This window comes from Corvus brachyrhynchos, unplaced genomic scaffold (genome assembly GCF_000691975.1).
Source record: "Corvus brachyrhynchos isolate BGI_N302 unplaced genomic scaffold, ASM69197v1 scaffold162, whole genome shotgun sequence".
Classification (NCBI taxonomy): Eukaryota; Metazoa; Chordata; class Aves; order Passeriformes; family Corvidae; genus Corvus; species Corvus brachyrhynchos.
This window is the reverse complement of record NW_008236696.1, coordinates 5,081,113-5,092,028: the sequence shown is the minus strand read 5'-3', so window position 1 is coordinate 5,092,028 and position 10,916 is coordinate 5,081,113. Positions and strand designations below refer to the sequence as shown.

The window sequence follows — 10,916 nt, the reverse complement described above, 5'->3', positions numbered from 1 at the left end:
GCCTACGGGCAGGGGCACGGCAAACCCCGCTTCGAGGGCGACCGGCGGCATGGACCCTTTGGGGCACGGGGACATGAGGCGTTTGGGTACCCAGGTACAGGGCACGGAGGGTGGGGGGGCTCTGCTGCCCTGGGGGAGCCCTGCTACCCTGGGGATGGTCTCCCCAAGGGTTTACTAGCAGACCTGTGCCTGGCGACAGCCTGGGACCCTCTTCTCAGCACAGGTTGGGGGGGCTCAGGGGGGAACCCTGACTGCCCCCCAGGTGCCCTATGGCTCTTTGGACTGTCTTCCAGCTCTTACTCCCCAAGTGCTTTTGTGTTCCCCCTGTAAGTCCCCAGTAACCCCAGTGTCCCTGCTGTCCCCAGGACCACTGTGCTGCCTCCTCCCCCTTCTCCAGACCCTTTTGATCCTCCTTTTGTCCTCAGAACCCCCCCATAGCTTTCCCTCCCCAACCCAGGCCATCCAGGCTGCCCTTATGTCCTCAGCTCCCCTGTGCCCCACACCCTTTGATGTCACCTGCTAGACCCCCACTTTCTTGTACGCCCCCAGTAACTCCAGTGTCCCCATCTCCCCCAGCCCACTCCCCCAGGCTTTCCTGGTCATCCCCAGTGTCTTCACCCTCCTGTTCAATTCCCCTGCTGTCCTCACGCTGTCCAGTGCCCCTGGAATCTCCCAGTGCCTTCAGGTGCCTCCAGACCACCCAGTACCCCTCCAGGCCTCCAGTACCCCCATACGCCTGGGACCCCCAGTTCCCCCTGCAATCCCCCAGCACCTTCAATATCCCCAAACTCCCACTGCCACCTGCTACCCCCAGCCCTCCCTCCCCCAGTGTCACCAGACTCTCCCACACCCTGCAGTGCCCCAGACCCTGGGCATTGTGGCCCCATGCCCAGCAGCCCTCCAATGCCCACAGAGTCCCCAGGTGCCATGTACCCCTGCAGCCTGGGCACCTGGGTGCGTGCCCAGGGTGACACCTACCAAGTGGTGGCCGACGTCAGCCAGTTTGAGCCCCCTGACATTGTGGTGACCACCTCCAACTGCCATGTCGCCATCCAGGCAGAAAAGGTGAGGCACCTGAGCAGGGGCAGCATTCCCCCCGGCCATGGGGGCCCTGTCCCATGACACCCCCTCCTGTGGGTGGCGGGGACGGGGTGGTAACTGGGAAGAGCTGTTGCTGACACTGGGGTAAATGGGAGCTGTGCCCCAGCGATGGGACAACAGGTAACTCCTGCCCTACTGCACCTCTCTTGTACTGGGGTAACTGGGAACTGTCCTCACTGAGAATGTGACAACTGGGAATTCCTGCTCCATTGCATTCTCTGCTGGAGGTGGCAATTGGGAACGGTCCCTGCTGGCACTGGAGTAGCTGGAATTTACCCCACAAGCCAAGACTTAGGCAGCTGGGGCCTGCTTCCTGCTGGCAATGGGGTAACTAGGAATTGCCCCTGAGTCACTGGGATCTTCCCTGTTGAACTCCCTGCTGGAGCCAGGGTGACTGGGAGTTGCCCCATTAGAAACACTGGGGTAACTGGGAATGTGCTGTGTACCCACCATGCCCCATTGTGTCCTACTGCACCGGTGCTGCCTCCCCGCAGGTGGCTGAGGATGGCACCGTCTGTGACACCTTCACCCACAAGTGCCAGCTGCCTGAGGACACGGACCCGCTGTCGGTGAGCTGCACCCTCACCGAGACTGGCACGTTGGTCATCACTGCCCGGCGCCGCGCCAGTGCCGGCCCTGGGCAGCCCCCACAGCTGCTGTACCGCAGTGAGGCCACGCTGTGAGTGACACTGGGTGACAAAAGGCTCCTTGCCCTGAGTGATGCCAACCCCAGCACTGTGGTGAAGCTCAGATGGTGCCCACAGCCTGTGCCCCTCTCCACCTCCAGCCCCTCAGTGCTCCAGCTCTGTTTATAAAGTCCTTTTATTAAATTAATATAAAAATCTCTGTATTTACATGGGGAGATGTGCACAGCAGAGAGGCAGCAGGGACCCCCTGTTCCCAGCCATGAGGTGCTGAGCACAGGGGGCAGTGCCCACCCATGTCCCCGTGGACACCCCAACCTGATGCCCCTCTCTCCCCCTATGCCACCCTGAGCAGGGACATTGTGGTGCCCATGGAGGGTGAGAGGACAGTGGCCATTCTGGGGGGCACCAGGGGCTGGGGGGGTACAGAGGTAGCGAAGTGGGAAGCCCCAAGAGCTGGCAGGTAGTTGGGGAGCAGGGGCTGGCTGGAGGGCATTCGGTTGGTCCCTGGAACAGGGAGGGGGCAGCGGCACTGGATTGAGGGTGCCCATTCCTGTGCTGAGCCTGGCATCAGTGGGCTCAGGGTGGGCATCCCCCGGCACCTGCCAGAGGGCCCTTGTGGCTTCTGGGGACATGGGGGGGTGGATCTCAAGGGTCTCACTGGCCCTTGGGGGTGTCGTCATCATCGTCGCCCCCAGGACCAGCCTCGCGGGGCATGTGGTGGTGCTGGTGGCGGTCCCAGAGCTGGTGCAGGGCGGTGGTGTCGGCCTCGGTGGTGCTGGCGGTGCTGTCACGGAAGCTGGCGAGCGGCGGGCGCACCTTCACCCCCTTGCCTGTCAGTGAGCCCTCGATGGCCTTGCGCAACTGCGGGGACCCCAAACCCATGGGCAAACAGCTCCAGGTGCCACTCTGTGCCCCTCCAGGCTCCCTGCCCCCTGCTCACCTCCTTGAGGGACACCATGCCCACCAGCCGCCCAATGCTGGTGACGAATGCGTGGTCCAGGCCCAACAGAGAGAAGATGGTGTGGGTCTGCAGGAAGAGGGGGCTGAGTTGGGGGTCTGAGGGTTGCGGGTGGGGGTCTGGGGTGGGGTGTGGGCGCACCTTGTGCAGCGAGGTGTGCTCCACCAGCTGGAAGGGTGCGGGGTCAATCTTGGCACTGCTGAAGTCCACCAACTGGTCCAGCTGCTGTTCTTCCCACTCCAGTATCTGGGGAGGTACCATTGGGCAGGGTGAGGGGTACGGCCTCCCCACAGGTGCCAGCAAGGGCCCCCCCATCCTCCCTACACCCAGTCTTATGGAGAAATCTGCGTTATCCCCCTTCTACCTCCCCATGCCCACCTCATGCTCTGGCACCCCTTTGGGATGTCTGGGATCCCTCTGAGAAGGAGGGTCCTGCCTGTCTCTGCCCAACCCCTCACCTCTGCTGGGGTCATCTTGTCACCCAGAATCATCTCCTCCTGCAAGAGAGGTGTGTTGGAGCAGCCCTGAGGGAGGCAGGTGGTGCATCCGCACACCGGCTGCACGGAGGACACAGGCAGGGTGCAGGCAGGGTACAGGCAGGGAACGGCAAGGGTGTAGGCAGCACGTGCAGGCAGGGTGCAGGCAGGGAACAGGCAGGGAATGGCAAGGGTGTAGGCAGCACGTGCAGGCAGGACATGGGCGGGGTGCAGGCAGGGTACAGGCAGGACATGGGCAGGTCAAGTAACATGATTGGTTGACAGGACATTGGTCACACCCTGATTGGCCACAGTTGGACAAGCCAAGCTTGTGATTGGTGGAGAGAATGCAAGGTGTGCCATGATTGGCTGAGCAAAGTGGGGCAGATCCCGTGGCTGTGATTGCTGGGAGGCTCCGTGTCCCAGTTCCTGGGAAGGTTTGGGACAGGGGTGGTGCACACCAGGATCGGCTGGATGGAATCGTAATCATCCAAAATGAACTGCACGGACATAGGCCCAACGTGATTGGCCAAGCACAATCTTGCCAGGCCTCTGATTGGTTGAGAGAACTCCTGCCAGGCTCTGATTGGCTGGGAGGAGCTGTGCCCAGGCTGTGATTGGCTGCAGCTTACCACAATGGAAAGGCGGACGCGTTTGGCCTTGGGATAGGCTGGATGGAATCGTAATCATCCAAAATGAACTGCACGGACATAGGCCCAACGTGATTGGCCAAGCACAATCTTGCCAGGCCTCTGATTGGTTGAGAGAACTCCTGCCAGGCTCTGATTGGCTGGGAGGAGCTGTGCCCAGGCTGTGATTGGCTGCAGCTTACCACAATGGAAAGGCGGACGCGTTTGGCCTTGGGATAGGCTGCGGCCTGGGCCTGGCCCATGGGAGAGATGGAGGTTAGGGGTTGGGATGGGATGGGATGGGATGGGATGAGGCGATATGGGCAGGGATGGGATGGGATGGGATGGGATGGGATGGGATGGGATGGGATGGCATGGCATGGCATGGCATGGCATGGCATGGGTAGGAACGGGATGGGGTGGGATGGGATAGAAAATGATGGAAAGGGAAGGAAAGGGATGTGATAAGAAAGGGCAGAGCTGGGCAGGGCTGGGAGGGACCAGGCAAGGCCAGGCAAGGCCAGGCAGGGATGGGAAGGGATGTGCAGGGCCAGGCTCTCACCTCAGTGGGCTCTGCGGAGGTGTTGGCACAGAAGAGGCTCTTGAGGGCGATGCCAGTGTGGTCAGCGGTGCCAGCTGTGGGTGGAGAGGCGGTGTCAGTGGGGGGGACAGAGGGGGGCCAGGAGGGCCACATGCAGACTCACCTGGGGGGCTGTCAGCCGGGCTGCTCGGCACCCGCTTCAGCGCCGGCTTCAGGGGCTTGCGGAGTGCGGGGCGGGCAGGGGAGCCCGAGGAGGTCTCTGTGTTGATCTGTGGGGGTATAGGGTGGTAGGGTGATGATGGGGGGCACCTTGACCGGGCATCCCCCAGGATAGTTGCATCCCTCACCTGGAAGCGGATGCTGGAATCGGAGAGCCGGTGCCCATCCTCGGACAGCACCTTCTGCCGCAAGGTCAGGAGTCGGCGGTGGGGACTGAGCTGGTTGTTGAGCAGGGCACCCACCTGAGTCCGCTCGATGGAGCCCAGTAGGATCATGGACTCTGCCAGACACAGCAAGGGGCCACGTTGGCTCCTGATATTCCCTCTGCCATCCACCCCCCCATCCTGGCACACTCCATGGCTGCTGTGGATGCCGGCAGAGCCCCTTCTGTGTCTCACCAGCTGACTCCACCAGTGGCAGGTTCTTCATCTTGGTGCTGTGCAGGACCTGCTGCAGGTCCCGGTACTTGCAGCTGAGGGTGACGTAGCAGATATCCCGCACCATGATGTCCTCCACCCGCACGTTGTACTTCCTGCCCAGGAAGGGGAGCAGTGGCCTCAGAGTGATGCCATCCCCTCCCCTTGTGCTTAGTGAGGGGTTTGGGGCTGGGGCAAGGGACACAAACTCACTCGTGGTGGCCCCAGCCCAGCTCAGGGAGATAGGGAAGCTTCTTGATGCGGATGATGCTGTCGTAGAGGGAGGGCTGGAGGCTCTGGGCCACAGCATTGGCCAGGATGACAGCGATCATGACAGGCAAGATGTGCGAGATCTGCCCCGTCAGCTCGAAGACGATGACGGCCGTGGACACCGTGTGGGTGACAGCACCCGACAGTGCGGCCGCCCCTGCGGCCACCCCCAGGAGACACAGGGAGGGGGGCTGTCAGCTATTGCCCACCAGGCTATGTCCCCACCCTGGGTTCCCCCATCTAAGGCATCCACCACACCCGGAGCCCTTGGGACCATCCCCAGTGGTGGCATCACTCCCAGTTCTGGGGATCATCACCTCAGCTGTGGGGCACTATCTCCAAATCATGCCCACCACGGTGTCCTCATTCCAGCTCAGTGCTTACCCACCACGGCGTAGCCCCCCGGCACGATGCGATAGATGTTGTTATCTGTGTGGATGCCGTCAGGGAACCAGGCTGCCATGCTCTCCCCCACCAGGCGCCCAAAGGCTGCCCCTGCCCAAAGAGACGGGCTGGGATCGGGCACAGGGCTCTCCTGGCACCCGGCCCAGCCTCACGCCCTCTCCTCTGCCTGATGCTGCCAGGGAAAGGGACACCTGGAGGCACCCACAGGTGCCCAGTGTGGGCTGCGAGGTGGCTTCCTCCTCCCTCTGTGCCCACACAGGGTACAGGGACTCACCAATGACGAAGACGGGCATGAAGGCTCCACATGGCACTGGGATGGTAGTGGCCAAGGCTGACATCCAGAACTGCAGGGCAGACACCCATTAGTTGCCCTCCCAGACCCAGCCCTGCCTCCTGTCCCTGCTGTGACCCTCATCTAGGTGCTGTAGAGCAGCACGTGGGCACCACACCCTGCCATGGGGCATGGGCTCCTCCCAGGGGCACCCTGCCAGCTCTTCCCTGGTGGTACTTGGTGGCATCTGGCCAGCACCTCCCTGGTGGCACCTAGGAGCAAGCAGCCAGCACCTCCCTGGTGGCACCTTGGTGGCTCCTAGCCAAGATCTCTTTGATGGCATGCCAGCACCACCCAGCAAACACCTTGGTGGACTCTCGAAGCAGCCACCCAACGCCTTCTGGTGCCACCTTTCTGGCAACAATCTGGCATCTCCCTGGTGGCATCCAGGAAATCCTCTCCATAAGCTCCTGGTGGTACCTTGGGGATGACAGGGACAGTAGGCACCCACCTTCATGAGGATGAAGACAACAAGTGTGATGAAGATGTTGGAGCGGGGATGGTGCCAGGCCTCCAGAATGCCCAAGTATTCGAATTCATCACTGAGCCCCTGCTTGGCCCACGTCTGGTTGTCAAAGAGTGTCACCAGGGTGTCCTTCTGGGTGAGCTGGTGATGGGCAGGGATCAGCTGGGGCTTGTGGTGGCCCTGGGGTGGGGACCTGTGTGTCACCCCATGGCAGGTACCTGGCCAGCCATGAACTGTCCAAAGCCGGGCGGGAAGGTCAGCGTGGAGATGATCAGCGTCACCAGGGCAGGGAAGAGCAGGCGCCTGGCAGGGTGGCATAGGGCAGGGGGTGATTTTGGTGTAGCCCCAGCTCCACCATCCTGCTGCTGGGGACTGCTGGGCACCTACTTCTTCATGAGGAAGCGGTTGATGGTCTTCTGGCGGCGCATGAACTGCACGATCTTGCGGTTGAGGTAGACGAAGAGTGCACCCCCGAAGCCGCTGGCGATCCTGGGCAGAGCCAAGGGGAGAGGTGTCCTGCTGCCACCACCAGCACCACCAGCGCTGCCGCTGCCACCCCTGGGGCCATAGGATGGGTGCTGGGATGGCCGCACTCACCCGATGACGGCAAAGGCAGGCAGCTCCTGCAGGTCGAAGGGGAAGTCGAGGCGGAAGCGGGTTTTGAACAGTGCCGTGATTGTCTCTGGGGGATGGTGGGGGTCAGTAGGGCTGGGCAGGCGACCCCTGTGCCCTCACCCTGCCTGAGGTACCTTCATCCTTGTTCCAGACGGCAAGGACACGGAAGATGAAGGCGCTGAAGGTGGCAGCGAAGAAGCCGCGCCAGTAGTTGCGGACGGCAAAGAAAGTGGAGGTGACCTCGATGCTGAAGAGGACTCCTGGCATTGGGGGGAAGTGCACAAGGGAGGTGGAGAAACCTAGGCAGGGCCCCGGTGCCTGGCATTCTTCCCACCCTGAGTCCACACTCGTGCACAGCCCATGGGGGGCCCCATGGACACACTACGGGGCAGTTTGAGGGCTTCCCTGGCAAAGCACGTGGCTGGTCCCAGCTGGGCACAGTGGACATGGCACAGTGGGCCAAGCACGAGTCTGCATGAGCGAGAGGGTAGCACAGGCATGTGGGCAGCGACATGAAGGGTGGCACTGGGATGGAGTGAGGCGCACACGGATGGACAGACAGACAAATGGGGCAGCAGGCAAAGGGAAAGGAAAGAGTCAGACACATCACCAACCTACGGGCAGGGCTCAGCGGGACTGGAGTGGGGAGCTCCCTGGAGCGCAGGGCGGCAGGGGAGAGGACAAGAGCAGACGTTACGCATCTGGGACGATGGTGCCCGCTCCTCCCTTGCTCCTCCCTGCTGAGCAGCACTGCCCTCTCCCAGGCCAGCTGTCCTGGGGGTCCTGCTTGCCTCGCCAGGTGGACCCTGCTGCCTGGGCGGGAGGAGGAGGGGGTGTGGGGGGGCCCCGGGTGACCCTACCTCCGATGGGGGCGGCGAAGCAGCAGCCAACACCGACGGCGCAGGCAGCTGCCAGCATTTCAATGTTTCTTGCCTCATTCTGTGAGGAAGACAGGAGTGAGTGGGCACTGTCTCCCCAATCCCAGGCACTGCCAAACCTGCTGGTGGGCACAGGTTGATCCTCCTGGGGCCAGCCTGCCTTGCTCACCTCATAGAAGCCCCCAAAGAGGGAGAGGAAGCGGCTGAGCAGGGCTGCACACATGCTGGCAATGTGGACAAAGGGACCCTGAGAGGACAACAGGGGGACTGAGGGTATTGCCCTCAGCCTCACTCCCTGGCCCCTGCTCACCCTGCCCCAGGCACTGCCCTCACCTCCTTGCCCAGGGGCATGCCGCTGCCCAGGGCACATGTCAGTCCGATCACCTTGGCCACAAAGGTCTTGAGGGTGAGGTACTCCTTCAGCACGACGCCCCGCAGGATGGTCTTCATCTCGGGGATCCCTGAGCCTGGTGACATGGGGACAGCCTTGACCAACAGTCATGAAGGGGGGACACTGCCCCATGGTTCTGGGGGGTAATCCTTGATGCTCTGCCACACCCCACTGCCACAGGGAGATCCCAGAGACGCCACTTCCCACAGTAATCAGGAACAGCCCCATGATTATGTAGGCACAGCTCAACCCATAGCCCCACAGGGACTCCAATCTCATAGCCCCCAGGAGACCCTCTGAAGATCAGCTCTTAGCCCTAGGAAGACCCCCAAGCCTGCTAGCCTCATAGCCCAGGAGGACATCCACCCCTTAACTCACAGGACACTCTCTGAAGACCTCTCTCATAGGCCTTAGAAGACCCCCAACCCCACAGCTCAGGATGACATCCAAATCCTAGTCCCCAGGAGATCCTCTGAAGACCAGCCCATGTCCCTAGAAAGACCCCCAGGACCTCCAGGAAGACAACCAGGCAGCTCCCAAGGCACAGCCCCAGGGAGTGGACACCCTGTTTAGGGTTCAGGCAGCTCCCTGATGCCCTACCCACGGCCTGGGGGGCAAGGATCTGGGTGAAGCCAGCTGAGAAGGTGATGAGCACAGTGGGGTAGGTGACCCAAGCCATGTACTGCAGCAGCACGTTGGTGTCCAGGCCGCCATACATCCACTTCTGAGCTGTGGGAAGAGCCGGTCAGATGGGCGGTGGGTGGCAAGGCACATGGCATGGCCCTATGGCATGGCCACTCCCAGCCCTACCACAGTCCCAGGAACCCACTGGTACCTGCTTACCTTGAAGACACGTGGCGATGGCGAAATCCATGGCCCAGCTGACCAGTGCCATGACCAGCCCCAGCAGTATGAGGAAGACCCAGTCCTCACCCACCTTGGAGATGAGGAACCGCTGGCACTGCAAGGCGCAGACTGTGGACACAAGGGCGGGTTCAGGGCTGGGTGCCCCAGGGATGGGCACACTGAGGTGGCAGAGCCAGGCTGACAGCAACATAAATGCTCACAACCAGCAGCACTGACCCAGCACCGCTGGTACCGTCTGGTGCAGGAGCACCTCTGTGTCCAGCTGTCACAGCCAGCTGACTGTGCACAGTCACACACGGCACCGCCGGGCATGCACCTCCCACCAGCACAGCCTCCCTGGCATGGCCCCAGCTAGAGGGGCTGGGGGCCCCCAGGCCCTGCAGTGTGCCTGGCTATTTCGGGCCATTGTGTCCCTGCTGCCCGGCGGGCAGGTGGCATTGTCCTCGGCGCCGGTGTCCCATGACAGCCAGAGAAACTCTACCCACACCGCCGTGGTGGGGTGGGCAGCCGTGTCCAGACTGTGCCGCCGTGGGGCTGTGCCCACCCGTGTCCATATCCCGGTGACCCTTACCACGACAGGGGGCACAGCGGCCCTGGGTGTACTCCAGCAGCTCGGAGGGGCGGCGGGGTGGGGGGGTGTCCCCCTCCTGCAGCCGCAGCCGGGCCGCCTCATCCTTGGCAAAGGTGCCCAAGTCCTGCGTGTAACGCCCATACATCTGGGGAAAAAGGAGTAGGCAGGGGTGTCAGGGCAGCTGGTACCCCAGCTCCTGCACCCGAGTGGGGAAACTGAGTCAGGGGAGCAGTGGGCATGCTGGCATGGCCTGCCACGTGAGGGAACAGGCATGGCATCCCAAAGCAAAGGGGTGGAGGTGCCTGTGGGAGTGCCCGGCTGCCCTCGGGGCGTGGGAAGGAGCCAGGCAGATAAGGTGAGTGTGGATCGATAGTGATTGTTTTGCTCACGTGCCCAAAGCAGGCAGCTGAAACGTCAGTACCAGTCTCCGGCCCTGCCCAGGTGCCCCAGGCACCGGACTGTGCTGGTGGAGGGTGGGGAAGGGCCTCCAGTGATGGGACCGTGGCCAGCTTGGCCAGGAGACTCTCTGAGGGCTAGTATTGGGGTTGTGCCGGCACTCTGCAGGCACCACACCCCGACATTGCTAAGAGCAATGAGGGCTGGGATACCCCCCCAAAAGCCGCCTTGGCAGGCCACAGGTGACACGAGCTGGCTGGTCTCAGCTGGCAGCAGAGAGGCAGGAGGACAGAGAGGGACAGGATGTACTCCCAGTTCCAGGAGGAGGGGGCACAACATCAGGCCCAGGGCGGTCCCTGGGCTGTGACGAGGGGGTTAGGGATCAAAGGGGTGCGAGTGGCTCTGTGCCCACATAGGAATCACCCCCTTTCCTCGGGTGCCTCCTGCCTGGCTGCGGCACGTGGCCTGGCCCTGGCAGGGGGTGGCCCTGGCAGTGCCCCTTGTGCTGGCCAGGAGCTCTTTGTGCCTGTCTTCCCCACTGAGCCGGGGGCATTTGTCCCGCGCTGGCGGGCACTGCCAAGGACTCGGTTGCTTGGTTTCCGTCTCACTCCCCCCGCACGACCTGAATGCCAAGCGCCAGAGGTTGGCCCGGCACAAAGGGAGGCTTCAGGGCCGTGGGGGCCCTGCCAGGCTCCCACGTCGGGACAACGTGAGCCCCATGCTGATGCCGTGCCCACCC

General features: G+C 62.5%; 2 protein-coding genes across 6 annotated transcripts in view; one reads left to right on the top strand and one right to left on the bottom strand.

The window, feature by feature from the left end:
• LOC103625187 (heat shock protein beta-7-like) lies at positions 1-1,945 on the top strand (the record flags this gene model as incomplete). Its single annotated transcript, XM_008644595.2, has 3 exons — positions 1-94; positions 914-1,065; positions 1,596-1,945. Coding segments are annotated over 3 exons (435 nt in total), but the record flags the coding sequence as incomplete, so codon positions are not given.
• The window catches only part of CLCN2 (chloride voltage-gated channel 2), a 27,553-nt gene continuing 18,582 nt past the window's right edge, over positions 1,946-10,916 (bottom strand). For 2 of the 5 annotated variants that reach the window (XM_017726976.1, XM_017726972.1), the window contains exons 2-24: positions 9,782-9,926; positions 9,187-9,318; positions 8,944-9,072; positions 8,286-8,419; positions 8,122-8,199; positions 7,935-8,013; positions 7,209-7,334; positions 7,057-7,141; positions 6,847-6,948; positions 6,678-6,762; positions 6,445-6,600; positions 5,937-6,006; positions 5,642-5,752; positions 5,201-5,414; positions 4,970-5,103; positions 4,700-4,851; positions 4,516-4,621; positions 4,374-4,447; positions 4,015-4,065; positions 3,165-3,203; positions 2,848-2,952; positions 2,689-2,775; positions 2,060-2,609 (exon numbers count right to left, since the gene is read on the bottom strand). In XM_017726976.1, the coding sequence (XP_017582465.1) occupies positions 2,403-2,609; positions 2,689-2,775; positions 2,848-2,952; positions 3,165-3,203; positions 4,015-4,065; positions 4,374-4,447; positions 4,516-4,621; positions 4,700-4,851; positions 4,970-5,103; positions 5,201-5,414; positions 5,642-5,752; positions 5,937-6,006; positions 6,445-6,600; positions 6,678-6,762; positions 6,847-6,948; positions 7,057-7,141; positions 7,209-7,334; positions 7,935-8,013; positions 8,122-8,199; positions 8,286-8,419; positions 8,944-9,072; positions 9,187-9,318; positions 9,782-9,926 (2,601 nt within the window). In that variant the 3' untranslated portion in view covers positions 2,060-2,402. Of the gene's footprint in view, positions 2,610-2,688; positions 2,776-2,847; positions 2,953-3,164; positions 3,204-4,014; positions 4,066-4,373; positions 4,448-4,515; positions 4,622-4,699; positions 4,852-4,969; positions 5,104-5,200; positions 5,415-5,641; positions 5,753-5,936; positions 6,007-6,444; positions 6,640-6,677; positions 6,763-6,846; positions 6,949-7,056; positions 7,142-7,208; positions 7,335-7,934; positions 8,014-8,121; positions 8,200-8,285; positions 8,420-8,943; positions 9,073-9,186; positions 9,319-9,781; positions 9,927-10,916 lie in introns of all 5 variants that reach the window. The other 3 variants (XM_017726973.1, XM_017726975.1, XM_017726974.1) reach the window with 3 other exon arrangements.